General features: G+C 36.6%; 1 protein-coding gene across 7 annotated transcripts in view; it reads right to left on the bottom strand.

Annotated features, from left to right (window-relative positions):
* The window catches only part of LOC111870386 (ATP-dependent translocase ABCB1), a 59,348-nt gene that overhangs the window by 2,144 nt on the left and 34,737 nt on the right, over window positions 1-22,467 (bottom strand). For all 7 annotated transcript variants that reach the window (XM_023862635.2, XM_033753824.1, XM_033753820.1 and 4 more), the window contains 12 exons: window positions 21,994-22,164; window positions 18,873-19,083; window positions 17,877-18,133; window positions 17,576-17,680; window positions 16,264-16,425; window positions 14,297-14,500; window positions 10,712-10,953; window positions 8,221-8,380; window positions 7,271-7,465; window positions 2,406-2,612; window positions 1,036-1,182; window positions 495-700 (listed from right to left, as the gene is read on the bottom strand). In XM_023862635.2, coding sequence (XP_023718403.1) covers window positions 500-700; window positions 1,036-1,182; window positions 2,406-2,612; window positions 7,271-7,465; window positions 8,221-8,380; window positions 10,712-10,953; window positions 14,297-14,500; window positions 16,264-16,425; window positions 17,576-17,680; window positions 17,877-18,133; window positions 18,873-19,083; window positions 21,994-22,164 — 2,262 coding nt within the window. In that variant the 3' untranslated portion in view covers window positions 495-499. The remainder of the gene's footprint in view (window positions 1-494; window positions 701-1,035; window positions 1,183-2,405; window positions 2,613-7,270; window positions 7,466-8,220; window positions 8,381-10,711; window positions 10,954-14,296; window positions 14,501-16,263; window positions 16,426-17,575; window positions 17,681-17,876; window positions 18,134-18,872; window positions 19,084-21,993; window positions 22,165-22,467) is intronic.

Here is a 22,467-nt window from a genome sequence, read left to right on the forward strand (position 1 = left end):
GAAGATGAAGTGTCACATCTGCCATAGCCCCCACAATCGCCAGATATCAATATTATTAAGTCTTTGTGGTCTGTTTTGGAGAGCAATCTGCGCGCACGCTATCCATCTCCATCATCGATAACAGAACTTACCATGTTTTTCAGGAAGAATGGTGTAAGATTCCCTTGCAAATCATACAGGACCTCTATTTATCCATTCCAAGGAGACTGCAAGCAGTTCTGCAAGCCAGAGGTTGTCCTACACCATATTAGTCACAGTAATGTGTTTTTTGTTGGGTGTTTATTTTTGTCCATCCTCTGTACATTCAATAACTGAGAAAGTAGTTCCTCCACCTATTCAAAATGTTGTGGGAATCTGCAAGCAGATCACCATTCTCAACCTTCACTAAGTTACTGCTAGGCTGGTGGCCCCTCTTAAAGTCATTTATCCTCTATACAGGTCTTTAATGTTCTTGTTCTTACTGTTCATTGCAAGCTCATCTACTACAGTCATACCTCTTTCATGGTGGTCCATTGTGCATACTATAAAGTTTATAGTACAATCCATGTTGGGCCAACAGTTCACTGTGGGTACCCATTTCAGCAACTTGGCCATTATTTATCACAAATATTACATCAGCATTTTGTATGGTTGAAAGGCGATGTGTAATTGTGATACAAGTGCAGCCCTCTTTCGCTTTGTCCAGCGCTTCTTGAACAACCTAAACCAATTAACACCTTCTTATAATACAATTTTTCTCAAGCATTAATACATCCCACATTTGTGGTGCTACACATTGGGATTCTGTTAATTTTTGTCAATTGCCTTAAAATCTGGTGCAGTCACACACTGACAAGGCATAAATACTACAAAAGAAAGTAAATAAATGAAGAAAAGAGAGAAAAAAACGAGTGCCTGCAAGTATAACATGAAAATAAAAAATGAACAGAAATCAAATACATTTTGGCTTGGAAGTGCAGACAGAAAGTATATTCAGTGCTAATTAAAACGTATCAAATATAGAAGGAAGTCAGTTACCCATCCTCATCACTGTACCTTTTCACTTTCAGTATCAAGTGCTGAAGTTGCTTCATCAAGCAGCAGTATTCTAGGGTTTCTGATCAGTGCTCTTGCAATGGCAATTCTTTGTTTCTGTCCTCCAGACAGCTGCATTCCTTTCTCACCCATAAGGGTATCATATCCCTGTGGACAAACAGACGTTTGATAACACTATAACGGCCTGATAGTTTCTGAAGCAGGAATGGTTCAGAATGAAACCTTTAATTTCACATAAATTCATGTTACGACATTCATGTACATTGCATTAGCCTGCTAATGACAAAAACACATATATTTTTGGCCTTCTTGATTTGGGTATGGACTGTAAATCTGACAGTAGCAAATATAAAATACTGTCTTACTAAAGTTACAGGTAGGAAGCAAGACTTTCTGCCTAATCTGTGTTACAAAAAAAATTAGTTTATAATCTCATCATTTCTATATGTCTATCTTCCATACACATTTTTGAACAAATGGACACAGTTTCATGAGACTTGTCATGAATGTCATCCCACCTTTATATTTTTTAATTTTCTACCACAAAAAGAACCAACATCATTGCTATGTAAGCTTCCAAGATAGGAGTAACATCACCACTTAACATATGGTCTTAGAAAGTGGCATTAATAAAGAACATAAGAAATATGTGACCATGGATGCTGACTGGATGAGGGGCAAGCCAATCACCTGCCTCCTTTCAGAATATTTTAAATGTGGGAAGATGATAAAGAAAGAAATTCATAAAATATTAACACCAAAAAAAAAATTCTTCCACACTACAGCAACTGAAAATTCTTGGGGTGATCTAAAGAATTGTTTCTCATTGGCACAAATGTAACTTTGCTGCAAATTTTCTGGCTGTTCCCACCTTGGAAAAAAATCATTTTGGCAATATTTATGTACTTTACTGTCAAGGTAATTCTTTTAGAATGTAAAAGAAGAACATGGTGGCTACACAACATCTACATTTAGCTATCCATTGGATCATGGTAATTATTGAAATGTGGAGCTAGGCATTTTAAATTTTGCCTGGAGATAGATCATAAACATACATACTCGTACAAGTTTTATACAGAACTTTCTTTTGTACATTAACAGTTACATATGTTACAGTGATGTAGAAAGTGAAGGTTATATGTAACAAATTAAATGGAAATCATTACAAAATGTATCACCAAATTCATATTATATAATCATTCAGTTATAGTTCATGTTACTTCATCATACTGATTGAAGCACCTGAAGGAAATTATGGATAATGAGTTCCTTTAAACACTTCTTGTCATGCTATTACTATCATATTGCACATACCTACCTTAAGACAGTTACAGTAATATAATATACACATAGAATAAATGAGAACTTACCAATGGCAAAGTAGTTATGAAGCTGTGTATACTGGCTTTTTTGGCAGCTTCAATAATTTCTGACATCGGAACTGTTCGGCTGTTGTCTCCATATGCTATATTCTCAGCTATTGTTCTATCAAACAACACTGGTTCTTGTGATACAATACCAAGTTGAAACCTTAGTGAACATGTGGTTAGTGATGACACATCATGCTCATCAATATACTGTAAACATGAAACACAAACTTCTTAATTTCTTCATACAAAGTCTGTGATCTCTACAGACAACACAATGAACAGCAATTTACTATTTAGCTGGCTTTCCAGTTTGCATCAGTTAATTTTCATCTTCTTCTTACTGTATTGGTGGCATATCCAACTGCAGTAATTTTCAAGGAATATGTTGTGCGATCAGTTAGTTTCTGTACTGGCCATAATATGACAGCTTTATAGTTCAGGAAAATAAAAACTCTGCTAGAATGAACAGCAACAGAAATCTACAAAAGCATTAACATTTGCTTCAGAAGGGAAACAGTTATCAGAACTCAATATCTGATTCTTTTTCCAAGTTCAGAGGTGGCATGAGTCATGGAACATTTCCATGAAAACAGATGTATCACTAACACTGATGAGGCTAATGAAGTGATTCTCAACTGAATCATGCCAAAACGTTTTGACACAAGGTCTAACATGTGGCGGAGTGCCAGCAAACTCATGCCTTGTCTGCAAACTGGCGAGCAAAAGCTGAAATATTAAATTTGTGGCTCACATCAGTGTGACTGGTGTTCTGCACCCTCTACATTTCCCAATTCCAGTGCTGTGTGACTATTGCACTGAAGGTAGGAGATCTCATGGAATCATCATGATTCAAGAACAATTACAGGCTGCATTTATCAAGTTAAAAACACAGGAGTTCCTCAAATGCTACCAATGATGGTGCAATATCTGACTAGCTGCCTCAAACTGCAAGGGGCATGCTTCGTAGGAATGGAATAGTGGGGTAAATACAGTTATCGAAGAGAAAACAATATAATACATAAATTATCTGATTACACCGCATATCACTTTATCACCTTCAATAAAAATTCTGTCCAACACTTCCTCTAAAAGTTAACCCCGTATATAGATGAAATCACTGGAAATCATCAGTATCAATTCTGACTTCACTGATCAACTACTGAACATGTTGTATAAAGGATTATTAACGCCATCCAGTATGACTGATAAATGTTGTGTTTTTATTTTTTTAATTTTTCATCCTTTACATGTTTCAGTTGGAGCTACCATCTTCAGAAGGACATTATCAATATGTACATACATATATCTGTATGTACTGATAATGTTCTTCTGAAGATGGTTGCTCTGACTAAAACATGTAAAGGATGAAAGATTAAAAAAATTATCAATCACATTGCACAGCACTAATAATCTTTTATACTATTACTAGTGTGACAGACCAGGATGAACCAAGTCAAATTTATGAACAGGTGTTCCACATCTGTCCAGGACACCTATGAGTCAGAAGAGAAGTGCTGTACAACATTCTCACAGTCAACTCCATTAGTATGCTAATTAAAGTGTGTTTTAAAAAACCTATTGTAAAATAAATTCAGGTGAACCTACATCTCTACAGTTCTTATTCAGAAATATCTGAAACAAGGAGATGACTTTTTACCACTGCTATTTTCCTTTTTCTCTCAGGTTTGTTCTAAGGCCTTTAGGAAAGTCCAAGAAAATCACGAGGGGCTTGAACTGAATAGAATACAATAATTTTTTATCTATGGTGATGGTGACAAATTAATTAAGTACACACATACTCCCATACATACATGCCACAAAGTAAAATAGAGAAACTCTGTTACACCCTATATTAAGGGCACAGAAAGAAGTGAATGAACCCTCCTTCTCCCCAACTCCCTCAAGTTTTATGCTTCCCCACCAGCATGCTTCCCATATTCTCCTCCGGTCATCTAACCATTATGTTCACAAGAGAGTTGGTAAAAATAGGTTGTGCCAGTGACAAGTATGTTGGACAGACTGACACAGCCCAAACAGGGCTGTAGGAGATTACAAAAGCAGACAAAGAGAAGAAACCCACATAAGCTTGTAACCCCCATCTTTTGTGGGTGTTCTTTCCATGGTCTTAGTACAGAAAGGAGGTTGTTCTAGAAGTAAATGCAAAGAAAACTATGTATATGAACGTCCTCTGACTAGAATGCATGACATAAATATAGCCAAAATAGTCCCAAAAAGAGGGAGATAACACTTACACAGGAGTTATGAGTGGGTTAAATTCAAGGAATTCATGCTAGCATTTAGTTCAGGTCATTTTACCTTCCAAAAAATCTAAAGATTAAAATGAAAAAATTACAACTTCATGTGTTTTGAATAACTGTGAAATTCAGTCGCTCTCGCTGTAGGACAATCATAGACAGGGAATCTGAGAATAGTGTGTTATGAATATTTAGAACAAAGAGAGAGAAATAATACTGCATAATGAGAAGCTTCATAATTTGTGTTAGGACTCCCATATCACGGAGAAAGACATTGGTGGGACATGTAGCACACATGAGAGACAGAACAGAGCCATACAAACTTTCAGTTGGAAAACTTGAAGGGACTTGGACACCTATATATAAAAGGAGGATATTATTAAATGGGTCTTCAAGGAATAAGGTGTGGGCTGGATTCAGCTGACTCAGAACGGGGTCAATTTGCAGCCCTAGCTTCCATAAAAGACAGGATAATTATTAATCACCTGAGCAACTATCACCTTTTTCAAAGATTACTTGAAAAAAAAATAGTATGCCAGATTTTGCAAAGTGCTTTGAAGATGAAGAATGGCTGTAGAAACTAACCTACTAAGCCAACATTTTTCATCATATGAACCAGATGAACAAGTCTCTACAAGGCCCAGAAAAAATGATTTCACATCAAATGACAAGATTCATGGATTTAAAAGGAAACTGAATCTTTGGAAAAAATCATGTTGTGAAAGGAAATCTCGAAAAGTTTCCACTGCTGCTGGGGCTTGAGAGTAAAGGATATCTGCAAGACTTGAGTCTAACTGAAAACCACCTTGAAGAAATGCAGAACAAAATTAAACATAATTTCCCCGCTCTTTCAACACAAGTGTATGACTGGGTGAGGAACCCTTGCTCTGAATCATATGCTCAGCCTGGGAACTTGAGTTCAAGAGAAGAGGAAGAGCTTTGTTAGCTGCAGTCTGATCATGCACTCAAGATGAGATTTACTGACCTATCCCTGGACATGTTCTGGATTGCTGTGAAAGATGAGTATCGTGCCATTCACAGGAAAGTAATATACATACTACTGCAGTATTCGACTTGTTACATATGTGAGCAAGCTTTTTATTGTTTAACAAGCATCAAGAGCGAAGATAGAAATCTTCTCACTTCAGCAGAAGATTAACTCTGTGTCAGCTTATCTAAAGTTTGATCTGGAATGAAGTATTAGTGCAGCAGAAAACAAGCACATGTATCAGATTAAAGAACTAAATTTCATTCACTATTTTAGTTTAAAAAATAGCAATGTGTTATATGATACTGTGATGGATTTGCTCAAAGCATTAGACGAACACACAACAATAGGAGTGGTGCTCTCTTTGGGTACATGCTGCAATGATTGTTAGGCAGCAGCCAGTGCACCAATGGACTGGCTGTGTAGCTATCACGTGTGAAGTCTAACAGGCATGCGGGCAACAACAGAAGAGCTGTGTTTTCTGTGCATGGTCCGTGCCGAGAGAATACAAGATTCAGCATGGTTCAGTTCAAGTAGCTGTCAGGAGGATATAGCCATGGAAAGTTAGTAGGTGAAAAAGAATTAAAAGTCAACGTGAGAAGACTTAGTGTGTGGCTTCACATGTGCTGCATTCACTGGGATTGGTAATGTGTGTGATTTAGTGAAACTTTTATAGTTCTGGTGCCATAAATCCTTTGCCAGGAAATGAATAGTGAAGACTAGTGGAAATAGGCAGAGAAGACTAGCATGGAATGATCTGTAAAGTGCAAATCTGCAACAATGTAATAATTATTTGTAGCTACAACCTCTAAGTGGTCAATAAATCTGATTACCAATATAAACCCCGTCTATAGTAACCAATACATGTGACAATATTTTTGTTCATATTGCTTTGACTTATACTTACGGCTTTCACTAACCTTAATATTCAACACTGGCAATACATTTTCATGCTGTACACAGCACTAATTAAGATCAATTTACAACCTTTATTACATCAAATCCAGAGCCTACCTTTACAAATAAATATAAATAAAGCTATCCCTGTAACACACCAAGAAGGCCCATAAAATTTTGAGATGTCGAGTCTCCCACACTTTCTAGACAATTGCTCACAGATGGCTGTGGTTGTCAGCCTTACACACCAGCTGCCCTTTACCTCCAGGAAGATTCCTGGTACTCATTTATAATAGTTTTTATGCAGGGATTCCCTGAAACCTGAAAATTATTTCAAGGATTCCTCCAAGGTAAAAAGGTTGAGAAAGGCTGGTCTGAACCAGTACTTATTTGCAGTGTTAAAGTTACTTGGGGATGAGGCAATCTGTTTCTGCAGTACTGTACAGTGTGATGATATGGTGCACTTGGTCTTACAGCACAGTATCATTCAGCTCAAATACATTCACTGTTAAATTTGTGGGCCCACTAACATACACAATCTTTCGATAAATATAACCTTAATTCTGTGATAAATATGTATCCAAGCTCACTTACGCATGTGCACATAAGTTGCAGAAGATCAATATACAGAATTTAAATAATCTGTGACTCATAAGCATGCTACATTAAAACAAATCTGTTTTTGTTTGAATTACTCTTATATATACATCTGAACAATGACTCACCACACAGCCCGAGTCAGGATCATAAAATCTTTCCAGGAGCTGTATGCAAGTTGACTTTCCACAACCACTTTTTCCAACTATGGCCACAGTTTGACCCTCCAGCACATCAGCATTTAAACCTTGAAGAACCATGATGTTGGGCCTTGTTGGATAGAAGAATTTTACCTGCTGGTATTTCACATTACCATTTGCTGTCTGTCAGAGGAATAATAAACACTGTTTAAATTTCATGTACATTATTTATGACATATAATTTTATATAAGAATGGAAATTCATGATTCCTGCAGTCCATGAGAATATCTCCCAGACTAGAAGTGTCCTGCTTTAATTTACTTTGAGGAATGACAGTATATGTTTTGAAATTCGTGATTCTATTTACATAAAATGGCACCCCACTGTGGAAGTCTTTTCTGCAAATGTTTTGGAGAAATTAGCACTCGTCATCTTCAGAACTTATTTTCAGTTACAAGGTACTACAGTAACTGAGCAGTCTTCCCTTGCTCGGATGCCAGAACTGTGGGTTCAAATCCCACACAAGGCAAGGATGTTTGGTGTGTGTATGCATTTATTCTGTGTTTTGTGTTGTCCTGTGTTTAGGTAGAGGCCTTGCAATGAACTGATCACCTGTCCAAGGAGTCCTACTGTCTAAAAAAATGATGAATAAAACTGAGAAATCAGCCCTCTGCTCCAAAGTGGGAGTGAGGGGAGAAAAAATGTACAGTACTCTAAAAATGACATCTAGGTTTGCTGTCTGCCATTTATACCTGGAAATAAGAGATGTTAATTTCTCCAAAACACTGGCAAACATCACAACATGTTATCAAAACTTAAGAAATTAAAATATATCTGCCTCAACAAACCACTGTAACACCCTCAAATTTCAACTACATATTTTTCCTTGATGTTAATAAGAGTTTAATAATATTAATTGGTTTAGTAGCCTACTTACCCACTTCCGTTCATTGACTTGTGGAGGATCATGGATTTGAGGTTTCCTGTCCAGAATATGAAAGATCCGAGAAGCTGCGGACATTCCTTTCTGGAAGTTGGGAGCAAAGCCCATGGCAATGGCTAGTAACATTGTGCCCATGATCAATGCCTGTCCTACTCTATATTAAGTGAAAACAAACAGTATATAAAATCAGTAATTTAACATAAACATAGTAATTTTTCAAAGTAGTAGCTACATTTGCATATCATAGGAACGATTTGAACTGGGGAACCTTGACACAGAGCAGGCAGATAGTTCGCATATGCACTCTCTTCAAAGCGTACACAGGAGAATGGGCTTGGTAGACTATAGGTGATATATTACAAAGGCCATGCTATCTGAGTAGGGGAGATCATAACAAGAAAATTAGGAGCAGAAAGCAATGGACAGATATCAGAAAACACTCCTTTGTAAATAGGATCATACAGATCTGGAACTAACTACCTTCAGATGCTTTAGGGACTCTCTCCTGCAAAGCAAGTAATTTTAGGAAAAGGGTTAAGAACGTGATAAATGAGACAAAGCAAAGGTGGGGTGGAAATCTGAAAAAAAAAATGCAGTAAAATGAAGTGAATTGAAGTGAAAAGTGTTACGGCTGGAAGGATTACGTAAGTGTAGTAAAGTGAAATGAAGGGGAAATGAGAACATGACATTACGCATTCATTGCTGTTAGTTTATTATATATTATGTTAATTTTCTACTGATGTTGTGTTTTTCTACTGATGCTTGTGTGCTGTGTTTTGTCTGAACGTGTTTATGTGTGTTATTTGCCTGCTGTCTTATTTTAGTAATGTGTGTTATTTGTTTGTCTTATTGTAGTACCACTGCCACTGGGTGAAAACCCATTGGCAGTTAAATAATAACAAAACAACAACAACAACAACAACAACAACAATAACAATAACAATAATAATAATAATAATAATAATTTCATGTTTTTAATGGTACATCTTATAACCAATTTTCAGTACCCTTCCCTTGGAGACGTTACTTTCTCACCATAATGTGTATATATTAACCGTCTTTCAGTGCATAGTTTCACTTGTCACTTCACACTACATGTTTCGGCATCATTCTGCCATCCTCAGGTGTATTAATCATGTTAAACCACTGCACTGCCTGCCATCAAGTGTCCATTTATAAAATGATATAAAATGGGTGTTCAGCGTTGTTCAATAATAAAAGTTATATTGTGATGTATTTGAGCTATGCAGGACACCCCCTCCCCTGCCACCGGTGACGTAACACCTTCAGAGAGTTGCTGCTGCTACGATAACAATCCAGTCACCACCCTGCCCCTCACGCGGTGATGTTACCAAGGGATGCCACAGTTGCTACAGAGCAGTTAACAACTCTCAACAGTGTTGCTAGGCAACCTGTAAACACGACGGTACTAAACAGCGGTACCCATTATGTAACCGTTTTCTGTGTTGTCCGTACCAAGGTTAATAAGTAGCAGAGAACACTATTCAGGAGTCGAGTTTCAATGTAGCGATCGCTGAGTTCAGTGATTATTGAGCCAGTTACTAGTGAGTGAGTTACTAGAGAGAGAGTAACCAGTCAATTGCTGTCTATCTTTCGCCGGAGTATTTGTGATACTGCGAATGGCAGTAATGTTGAGATTGTAAACTGTGTGATTGTAAGAGCGAGTGGAATAAATTCGCTATCTCAAATAAGGCTTGAAGTTATTTGTCGCATTATACACCCAACACGTGAGACTTTATTAAAACTTGTTAAGATCTATAGATCTTAAAAAGTTTTAATATATAAATTTTATTATTGAACAACGATGAAGACACATTTTATATCATTTTATAAATGGACACTTGATGGCAGGCAGTGCAGTGGTTTAACATGATTAATACACCTGAGGATGGCAGAATGATGCCGAAACATGTAGTGTGAAGTGACAAGTGAAACTATGTGCACTAAAAGACGGTTAATACATACACATTATGGATATGAATCAGTGCAACAGGACGCTAAAATACAACATTACTTTCTAACATCAACATGTCCTGAATTACATGTGTCCCCATTAACCACCTGCCCATTTTTCACCGATTTTGAATAAATCATACAACTGAACTATCATGTGTCAAGTTTTATCAACAAATGTGAAAGAGGGCTGAAATATATATAAGAATTTCATTAGACTCTTAAGTGAAATAGTCATTATGATTAAATCAAAATACTCATAGATATGACTTGGCAAAAGTGAGTGTAAGTCAATCACACTGAATGACTGAAACTGGTCACATGATTTGGACAGTGTTACTTGCAGTCCGTTGGACATGACAGACATAATGAAAGTGGTTTCTGATTTTTTAAGGGCACTTATTCAATTTCAACTCCCAGTGTTTATGCCCTTATGGATACATCTATCAAAGACACTACCCCACATGAACAACGAAAATGAAACTGGAAATTAAATAAAACATTTACTTACTTCAAAATAGTGTCAAAGGTAAGATCATTTTCAACCATAAGTATTCCACCATAGAACAAGGTTGCAGAATTCGCAAAGAACAATATACTTTGGGCCAATCCAAACACAAATGCTCGTATAAGAGTGTTCCATAGTGGTATTTTATGAGCTTGAAGTAATGCCAACATGTATCGCTGGTGGAATGTCTGTTCTAGTCCCAGACTCACAACAGTATGAATGTTACTAACTGCTTCTACTGCAAGCTGAAATTGAATTAATTACATAATTATCGTACTGAGATAGCTTTCCATATTAAAATGTATACACACTACAGAGGTGAACATAGAACTTCTAGTACAACAGTTTAATAAGATTAAAATTAATAATCATGGGACTCCTGAGATTGAAGTGTTTCATGGTTAAGTAACTCAAGAATTTGATAGTTTTACAATTATCATGCTTTTCTGACACCTGACCACACAAGCATCAGTTCTAGTCCAGGCCCAATCTTCCATGGCTGAATTTATGTTGAGTCCAATAATTATGTTTTCTTAATCATTCATTAATACTAACAATGCAAGTGGCTCAAATAAAAGAACACATACAAATCTCGTTATAAATTTAAATTAGAAATTTTAAAGCATGTTGGCAAGGGTGACGTTTATGCTGAAACTGCACTATACATCACTGAGAATGTTTCCTTCCATTGTCAGTACTTAAGTGTTAACTCACTCCATTGAGCCAAGTCCCTGAGGAGAAAACAACCACTCAGGGAATCAAGGATTTCCCAACATTTTATGGAACCTCAGGGTTTGTTATGATGTTCACAAAAGCACATAATTGCTATCCTCAGCCAGATGAATCCATTCCATACTACCCCATCCTATTTCTCTACAACACACTTTAATAGTATCCTCCCACCTATATCCAGGCGTTCTAGTGGTTCTTTCTTAACAGTCAACAGCTAGAAGAAGCAGTTTCGGTATCTGCTGCCAAGATTAGTTCATCTACTTCCTCAACCAATAGCCACTTTTCTTCCAAGTACAATAAGTCCTGGTTTAACACTGTTGCTACGTTCTCATAAACCACAATGTTATGTGAAACACCATGAAGCAGATCAGTTCCTATAGTAGGAAACTTAAGAAATAAGTAGGTTATGTTCCTCAGCTTTTCTTCACGCCCATAACATGCATCTCAATATAGATAATAAGAATGTGATTGTAAATATTTGTATATTCTTGGCTATAAGCACAAACTACAACAATGTCCAGTCCCTCTTTTATACGACTGAATGACAGAGATATGCGCTTTGCTGTCAAAGTTCTGGGGACCACAAAACCATTTTCATAATCACAGCCTTCTTCTGCTTCCTCAACAATAATTCCATATCACTAGTGACATTTGAAGGACTATATAATAGTGAGTTAACACAGCATTATATGGGGCCTTGATATGAAAATAGGACAAATATACTCCTAATAATGGAACAACATTGACTGGGACAATGTTAAGCGAGGAAATGCAGACAAATGATTTTTAATTAAATCCCTGCTTTAAACTTCAGTTTGTTTTTCTGTGTTAATTATTTAGCATTACATTAATACTGCAATAAATCAGCTGGGGTGTGAAACTGACTACTCTTTAGTGCCATGTATACAAAATGGATGAAAGAATGTAAAGTATTAATGTTACCAATTACAGCTGTAAAATTACTTTTTAACCCTTTCACTGTCATGGATGAAACAATTCCATCTTACCAAAAATCAATATAAATATTATGGGTGAAAATGTTATGTCAGATATAGACTGCTGTAACATTAATATTCTGTAGCAAAAAGGGAAATGTAAGAAATTATTGTCTTAAATACACTGAGTTTAGAAGTTACAAATAAATATTTGTTTTATGTATATAAGGGATATATTTTATGAATGTTTGATGGAAGTAGGATGAATAACATAACATAACATTGCATTGCATTCCACGGATTCAAAGTTAGTCAAAATGACTGTAGGATGTATGACACAAACTCCGTCCTAAGTGCAACAATTTATTGTAGTTCTTTTGTCTTCTTTTCTTCTACTCTACATGTTTCGGCCATAAATGGCCATCATCAGGTGTATTTCTCTCACATAGCTATTACACTGCATGTAGTTTAAAATTTAAAAACACCGGCTTTCTTAATTGTTCATTTCTCCATTGTTTATAGGTCCTGATATATCAGAATCCCCTTGCTGATATTTGTCAGATATGTATAAAATCTTTGTTAATTTACATACATCAATTTGATTTTGAATGTTGGTATTTTTAAAATCTTCAATTTAAATTTTTTTAAAAATTTTTTAAATACTGCTCCTGCTATCTACATACAGACGCCTTTTATGTTTACAAGATATTTTTAATCTTTGTGTAATCCAGTGGTTTTTTATTCTACTTACATTTTTATTCTGCATAGGAAAACTGGCTTCAAAGATATTTAGAAAAATATATAAAAAAGAGTTACCCTTATAATTTGTATCCTTATTTTTGAAAACAGCTTCCCACATTTCATTTTCCTGGTTGTCTGTTACAAGGGTGTTGAATTTACTTCTGCAATATTATTTACTGTAAGAAATTGAGCACCATGGTCAGAGAGGCCGTTGACTGTACGAGATGTACAAGAAGAGCTTAACCTGGCATTATCTATAAAAAATATTATCAATGGCTGTACTTGAGGAATTTTGAACTTTTGTTGCAAAATTCACTGTGTGTGACAGATTTTATGTCCTTAGTAAAGAGTTTACTTGTTTTTTCTGACTGCTTTCATTTAAGTAGTTTATGTTTATGTCTCCACAGATTATAAACTCAGACTTTAGATTGTACAGATATTTTAAAGTTGCATCTAGTCTCGTTAGAAATTCATTAACCTCTCCTGAAGGGGCTCTGTACAGGCTTAATACAATTAGGTGAGATGTTTCAGTTACTAGCAGTGTTGCACAGATTTCAAAGTCTTGCTCCTTATAGTGATGAGAAATATCAATTTCAGTAAAACATATATCTGTCTTAACAAAATACACACTCCTCCCCTCTGTAGGCACTTTCAGCAAAAGTTTGTGCCTAACAGGTAACTATTCACTGAGAGGTGCAGCAATTCCTGTTCAACCATGTGATGGTCGCTTAAACATAATATGTGAGGGTATATGTTGTCTATTTCAAAAGAGTGTAGTAATTCATCACTTTTGCTTCTCAAGCCTCTGATATTTTGGTGAAAGATATTTATTGAATTTAATGTTCCTGCATTTTGTCTGTGAATTTCCAAGAATGCTAGACAGCATTTAATATATGTTAGGCATCTTGGTGCTTTTGAATTTAATCTAAAAAAGGAGACACACTAGCATCGGTTATAATAGGAATACCGCTTATACCTGAATACTTGACGCATGACCACCAACAACCTTCTCAGCAATAAGCTGCGTGAGCCTCTCCTTGCTTCGAGAGCAATATTGGCTAACACAGGAAACTCTTACTTTTCCATTATGAGTTAAAGGTGTAATACCTACACCAGTTCTCATACTACTGCATGTGGTGTGGCACCACTTTCATTTGACTGCATCTAATACATTACTAACCTCAGTGAACTTCTCCAGTGCTTGTTGATTGCTGAAAATTTCACCTCTGGAAATTCTCAAGAAAAAATACTGTGCCAACAAAATGACAGGAGTGAAAAATATTGTAACTAGGCCAAGACGCCAATCAAAGTAAATGGCGAGACCTATTCCCCACCCAACTGTCATTATGGACTGCAACACTATCCCCACACGCTGACCTGTGGCCTGTAAACAGGAAAAAAAAAAGATAAGAAAAGAAATAGCATATTAAAATTAACAGATAAGCATGATCAGCACTGTTGTATGGGACATTCTGATTTACATGCAAGAGCAGCCTGCCCAGTGACTTTTCTGTTGTAATAATCCTGCGACGCTGTCCTTCAATTCTGTCAGTATGGAGCTCCAGGAACTGGATTCCCACAGAAATACAGATATCAACTGACACATCAACCAAACATCATACTGTATTTCACACTCCAAATAATCTCACCAGCTTCAGACAGACCAAACCTAAACCCAAAACTTACATGACATGTCTTATGATGGATAAAGGGACAATAGGCTGCAACAGTAGGATGTGGAAAATTTCTGCATTATGTGAGGTTCAGTGAGTATGTAGGGTATACTATCTTCTGGCATGTGATACCATGTAGTATAGTGTAAGTTAAGTAATATTTTGGAGGATTGCACTGCTTCCCTCCTCCTCTTCAACCCTGAATATGGAGGTGGCACGTTCTTCCTAACTATCGATAATTTCTACCAGACTACATGGCGTCACAACCAAGAAGACAGTACTCTTCTATAACACTAGTTCAACATAAAAAAATGCTTTCATAATTATATACAGAGTGGAGCAGAGGAAACGCATGTTTTTCGCATAAGAATAACTTGTTAATTTTCAAGATAAAACCTTTTTAATTACACAAAGAAGGTATTTTAATGCATTTTAAACTTACATTACGTACAGAAAATAATGTCAGTGAGATGACGTCCTTCTTGCTGGACACACATTTGGAGCCTCTCCTCAAAAGTCTGCATCACATTCTCCAACATGTCTTCTGGCACAGCTTGACGAATGGAAAGTTACAGCATCGTTCGTGGTCTGTTCGTGTACACTCTTGCCTTGAGGTATCCCCACAAAAAAGTCACAAACTGATAGAAGAGGGGAGCACAGGGGCAGTTACTGCACTGCAGTTAAGTGACTTCGGTGCGCTACACTGACATGTTAAACAACTTCCTGTGTCCAGAACTCCTAAGGCGTTGGGTAAACATGAGACATATGTGGTTCCAACAGGATAGTGCCACAGCTCACACAGCGAGAGCATCGATGGAAGTTGTTTGATGCATGTTCCCTAACATGTGATTGCCCGTTTCAGTGATGTTTCTTGGCTCCGCACTCCCCTGATCTATCGGTTTGTGACTTTTTTTGTGGGATACCTCAAGGCAAGAGTGTACACGAACAGACCACAAATGAGCCAAGAGCTTAAGTTTCCATTCGTCAAGGAATCGCAGCTGTGCCGGATGACATGTTGGAGAATGCGATGCAGACTTTTGAGGAGAGGCTCAAATGTGTGTCCAGCAAGAAGGATGTCATCTGACTGACATTATTTTCTGTACATAATGTAAGTTAAAAATGCATTAAGATATCTTCTTTTTTGTGTAATTAAAAATTTTATATCTTGAGAATCAACATAGTTATTCTTATGTGAAAAACATGCATTTCCTCTGCTCCACCCCATACTACGTAATTTTTAAAGATTCATGATGTTTATATATACCAATGAATCACACACAATGTTTATAATGAAGATGTGTCAATTCTTACATGAAATCCATTTGGACCAGCTGAGTCCTGAAAGCCATAAGACCTTCCTAGCCAGATTACCAAGCTTTTGGAGGAAGTGAAAATGGGAAGAAATACTCAACACTTATATTCAAGCAGTATCCTGTGACATATGTGGTAAGTTATTAAATGCATATTTACTCACACCTTGCACACTTGAGGCATCCCCTGAGAGACGAGCACAGAGTGAACCTGAGAGGTTAGACTTCTTATCAAACCATGCAACCTCCTGACGGACCATCGACTCAAACAGCTCCTCACGGAGTCGCATTGTCAGTTTCTCACCTGCTATTCCATATGCATAATTCTAAAATAATGAACAAAGTTATTAATATGAAACAAAATATAAACATGGAAATCAAGCCTCTAACAGGGGAACTGAAAATTCAACAGTTCTAAAACCAAGGCCTGTAATTATGTATGATCCTGAGCAATTTAACTCCAGTTTACATCATCATAACTTATTTCTCTAAGATTCATTTTAATAATATCACACAACTTCCTTCTCTGGCTTCATGAAGAGCTTTCCAAGCAGTTCCATTTATGAAGATTCCATACACACACAATTTGCCACATCTTATATACATGTCCAGCTCACATAACATTCTTGGCTCAACTGGAAGACCAGAATAAATCACTAAGTTTCCTATTACCAGGTATGTGATTACATATGAGTTCCAGTGTTTGTTACTTCACCACTTTTGGGTTAATATACTTTTCTCAGTGCTTTGTTTTTTAATGCTTATGATCGTGTTTACAGCTGAAGTAGCCTGATATGGCAAGTGCAGAAGTGCAAATTACAATTTTGCTATACCACTGCAGTTAGCAAAGAGCCAGAAAATTTACACTGCATAACAACAACAACAACAACAACAACAACAACAACAACAACAACAATAATAATAATAATAATTTTATTCAGCATTAAAATTGGAGAGGGGAGGGTATTCTATGGATTTAAGTATAAAGGGAAAAAGACTAATAATAAGCATTTTTTTGTGGTTTATTTTATGATGCCAGTACCTCAGATTAATGCTGAAGAGTAAATTATTGGTGAATAATGAATTTTAAAGGACTTTGGAAGGAACTGGAGGAACCATTTTGGCATTTCCTTGGTTGGCCTGAGGAAAGCCACAGATAATCTCAGGCAGCATGGCCAGTGTCCTGGGAGAGGTTTCAAACAAATATATCCTGAATACAGTGTCACTGCTACACCAACAGACTTAGATAAGCACACTACGTGATACTGTAATAATATAATGTTATACTGCAACAGAATGAACCCTGTAAACTACTTTCCTGAAGTGGAATACTGTTACAGAGCACTCAGTACTGACTGGTTCACCATTATACTCAATTCTGTCTGACTGAAACTGGTAACAGTACAGTATGTCGATGTGACGTGCCTGATTACAAACTCAGATATCTTTCATAACAATGACATTTTGCTGACTTACTTGCAGAAAGGTAGCAAAACCAACAGAAACACCAGCTATAAAAAAATACAAGCTATATCGATCTGTTTCAGCACGTACTTCTTGGTCAACCGGACTGGACATCACCTATAAACATAACATGTATGAGATCTCAGAGAGCACTAAAAATTTGTTAAGGTAAAGTAAGTAGAACAAATGAAGAGAGATCAGCAGTCCCTAAACGTATAGTCAGAATGTGAAGGTGACATCTCCATCTGATTGCAAAGGTCTACAGATTATATGCAATTAAGAAATGAGTACTGTCTTAATTTCGATTACTTACCCTTAAAATATCTCCAAAAAGAATAACAAAAATGGGTGTAGCAGAGCTCACGATGATAGATGCAAGACTTCCCATGAGCAACTGCGGCCATTCGGGCATGTTCTTCTTTAGAATCCTTATCATAGAGACAGGTGGAGAAGGTTCTTCTTCATTATCTTCAATCACTGCTGGCCTCTCATCTTTATGAATGCTGAAGTCAGATCCAGCAGAATTTCCTCTCCCAGGAATCAACACCTGGCAAAGACTGTGCACCCTGCCTGCACAGTACACATCAGACATTATAAATCTCCAAAAAGAAAAAAGTCTGTGCAGGACTAGCAAAATTATTACATTACATCCCAGCACCTCAGCTACCAACTCAATGTAGTGATGACAAACAACTACAGGATGAAAGTTTGTTAGTTATACTCTTCTATTATGTTATATCAAGGGCTAAAGTTATGTAATGTCAAATAATAAATGAGAGAAATGGGGATATCAAAACAAAGACCAACAAATACTGTACAATATCAAAGGTGTATTAACTTATGAAGCAGAATGCAGGCCATTAAAGCCCAGAAATAAAGTTAAGTTTATATCAGGTGCAACATGAAGCACTAAAAAAGAAAGAAATAAAAAATGAAAGAAGTAAAATAAGATATTTTGCAGGAGAGAAAATAAATTTCTGTTGTGGTATGGATATATAGAAAGAATGGGATAACATAAATAGTAAAAAGAATTCACCAGATATCAAATGAAAGTATGCAAGGATGAAATCAGAAACATGCTAAGTAGTTACAAAGAATTATACAAATAGATAAGGAGACTGAATGATTGATAACAGGAGTATGGAAACATGGAAGCTATGAAAATGGAAAAACCCCACACAGAAGAAAAAACAAATGGGTTACTTGGGCAGGAGAGCAATACAGTCACCAGAGTTTAAGTACAATATTTCTCCCCAAGGAAAAATACAATGCCTTTTACACTTCATATTATACGTTTTATATGACTGACCTTCAGACTCTTCATTCTCGTTTTCCATGTCATCAACTATATTTAGTTGCTGGGCACTGACCAGTGCATGGTAGTGTCCTTTCAGAGATAGCAGTTCCTTGTGTGTCCCTTGCTCTACAACTTTCCCATTTGAAATGACCACAATCTTGTCTGCTGTCATGATTGTTGACAGGCGGTGGGCAATAATAACTGTTGTCCGATATCTGCTTGCCTGTGTGAACAGAGATGCAAGGAGCTACACTAATTTCTATAATAAATTAACTATGAACGAGCATGCCGTAAAAGCACTCTTCTCACAGAAGGCCAAAGAAAAAAACATCCATATGGCTCACACTCGATGCAGCAGATTTATTTGAATTGAGGTAAACATGTTTATAATGACATTTATTAAAGACTAACAGCATGAGAGAAAATTGTACTAAAATTATGAAACTAAGAGCTGCTTCATTCCTGAAGCAGTAATTTGTTAAATTACAAGAAGTTCTAGAAAGAACTAACCACCTCCATTCCTTTCACTTAAAATTTAGAATTTGATAATCAAATCTGAGAGGTTGTAGTGTTGATACTATTGATGAGATGGATTTAAGTGCGCTGCTGAGATGGCCTCAGGTGGCATGATATACCTACAAAGTTTCATGATGATCAGTTCAGGCATTCACATAATATTAAGGTTATTACCACAACAATTTGAAAGGTTGCAAAGTTAGTAATACTGAAGAAAGGGATTTGTGAAGTACACCATTGAGATGGCTTTATGTGGCATGATGTACATACAAAGTTTTATGAAGATCGGTGCAGGTGTTCAAACAACATTAATGTTCTGCCGCAGAAATTTGAGAGGCTGTAATGCTGGTATTACTGTCATGAGGGATTTACGAATAATGCAATGAGATAGGCTCAAAAGCCATGATATACACACCAAGTTTCATAATGACTGGTTCAAGCATTCAAAAGTTGTTATGGGGAATATGCATACAGACAGAGAGACAACAAGGTCATTTCATAAGCCTACACTTATGTTTTAAAAATAAGGAAAGTAGGCTAAATAGGAATCTTCACTACACAGATTTAAGTTTCTTGCTATTACAGTGCTGGTGACCAGGCATAAATTTCGTGGCAATGGAACTAATACTGTAGACCAGGAATGTCCAACGTGTTGATCACGGGACGATTTTTGGTCAATCTCATAGGCCTATAAGGAAATTATACGTGAAAATCACGTAAATTCACTTGTAATATAATATGATTATATTCAGATTTCAAGGAAAAATACGTATTAGTCATTCCTATTTTTCTCCACTTTCAATGTATGTTGCTTTTACAACATGTACATCATGTGTCATGTTATTTTTACCAGTATTTTTGCTCAAAGCGAGGTACGACGATAGGAGGGGGTGGTAGATCACTGGCAGTTTTGACATTAAAAAGTCGATCACAACCTGTTTGAAGTTGGACATGCCTGCTGTAGACAATGCAACATTAAGTCTGCTGGGGCCTTATGAACTAGTGGATATGCCAGCACAGACAATTGATGCATGAACAATACAGGTAAATTTTTGTTGCTCTTTTGTTCATATTGTTACCACTGATTCGAAGCAAAATGTTACAGCAAAAATAATGAACATATCAACTGAGGCAATAGACGAAGAACTATAACTAGAGAATGAGTTTGCAACTGCCCTTGAGGATGCCAAACAGATGGCTGTATATCTTGATACTGAGCCTGTTATTCTTTTCTCCCAGAAGATATATCCAATCTATTGAATTGAATTGAATTGAATTGAATTGAATTTGCAAAGTGGATATTCATGAGGGAACAAAAAGTAGACTTTATCTTCAAAATTAAAAAGAATCAAAATTACTTGAGGGCATACATGTCCCAAGAGAGGATCTCTAGACTTGCAACAATCTCAGCTGAGTATAAAGTTGCAACAAAAAACTGAGACAGCTTTCTGTTTGGTTCCTGGTTTAACCACTCCAATTTCATGTCCTTCTTCCTCTACTACACGACATGTTTTGGTCTCAAAAGGACCACTGTCAGATGTGTATGTTGTTGCATGTAAATTGTTACACTGTTGACACACTGATCCTATGCTATGTGCCATGATACTGAGATAAATACATTTCCATTCCACTGAAGATTCTGCCATTTACAGACATTTTGTTAATAAGCTAAAAAGAAAAGGTAAAGTTATCCCTGTAAAAGGCCATGGAGGCCCGCAGGATTGTGAGACGTTGAGGCTCCCGCATTTTCTAGACAATCAGCTTACATATAACGGTGAGGCTGTCAGCCTTATGTGACGACCACCTTTTACCCCCACGAAGATTCCTGGTACTCATTTCTGTTAGGGGCTGAGTTGACCCCAAGTCCATAGTGCGGTTGGAAGGATTAAGTCAACTTAAGAGTCCAATAACCTCATCGGGAATTGAACCCATAATTTTCTGGCTTGTAACATAGTGCCTCAACCAACTATGCTAACAAGGTACATTTCCTGAATATTATTATTCATACTAATCTGGATTTAGGATTTCCTGTATCCTTATGTTACAAGCATGACAACTGCCATAAGCTACACTAAAACATTATATACCAGAAATATGGGACAGAAGTCATAACTCCAAAATGCTGTATATCCCATATAAAAGGTATGTACCTTTTGTGAGCTCCTTTTTTCCCCATTTCTTTATTCATGCAAATGAGGTCACTGCTCCTAGGTATTTTCAATTCAACTATGAGCTCACAAGTGCTGTTCCTCTGACTCGCGTTTTAAGAATAATTCCCAGTTACAATTTCCATCTCAGTGTTTTGGAAATGGTGTGGTATTAACTGTGGTGAAGATTTGGAAAACTGGGATCTTTTAACTGGGGGGCAGGGGCACATAATCTATCATTGTCTAGGGTTGACCCTGTATGGAACCTCCAGAATATGATACAGGAGGGCTAACATTTACTCTAAAATGTCTTCTTGTTAAATCTGTGATGTACACACTACCACTAAGAATAGTAAACGAAAAGTAAAAATTATAGAACTGGTTCTTTTTCTTCATCTGGCTTGATCACCATTAAAAATTCATCCACATTAAGACCAATATTTACATAAAAACATGTAAAAATTTCTCACCCTGTCTAAAGCCACTTTGACTTTTGACTCACTCGCTGTATCAAGCGCTGATGTAGCTTCATCAAGAAGCAAAATAACTGGTTTTCGTACCAAAGCACGAGCAATGGCAATTCTCTGTTTCTGTCCACCAGACAACTGTGCACCTCTTTCTCCAACAAGAGTGTTGTAGCCCTGTAAAAATGGAAATAGATTAGGAATGATACAAAAAGAAGGATTGCAATCTACTGTCCACTGCCATGCACAAAAATACAACAAATGATTTTCGGATATATAGTAAACTTGCAATTAACCAATATTCAAGCATTCAGAATTCTCATGTAACCCGCAAACATTTGAGAGAAAAATTTACCGCTTTTATTCAATTACATCAAAATCAAGGTTGCACTGCAGATATATATTGTGACGTGCTATATGACGTCCATCACTGAGCAACAACTGCAATGGGAACGCACACTTTAGCAACAACAAATACGT

This window comes from Cryptotermes secundus, unplaced genomic scaffold (assembly GCF_002891405.2).
Source record: "Cryptotermes secundus unplaced genomic scaffold, Csec_1.0 scaffold1005, whole genome shotgun sequence".
NCBI classification, from domain to species: domain Eukaryota; kingdom Metazoa; phylum Arthropoda; class Insecta; order Blattodea; family Kalotermitidae; genus Cryptotermes; species Cryptotermes secundus.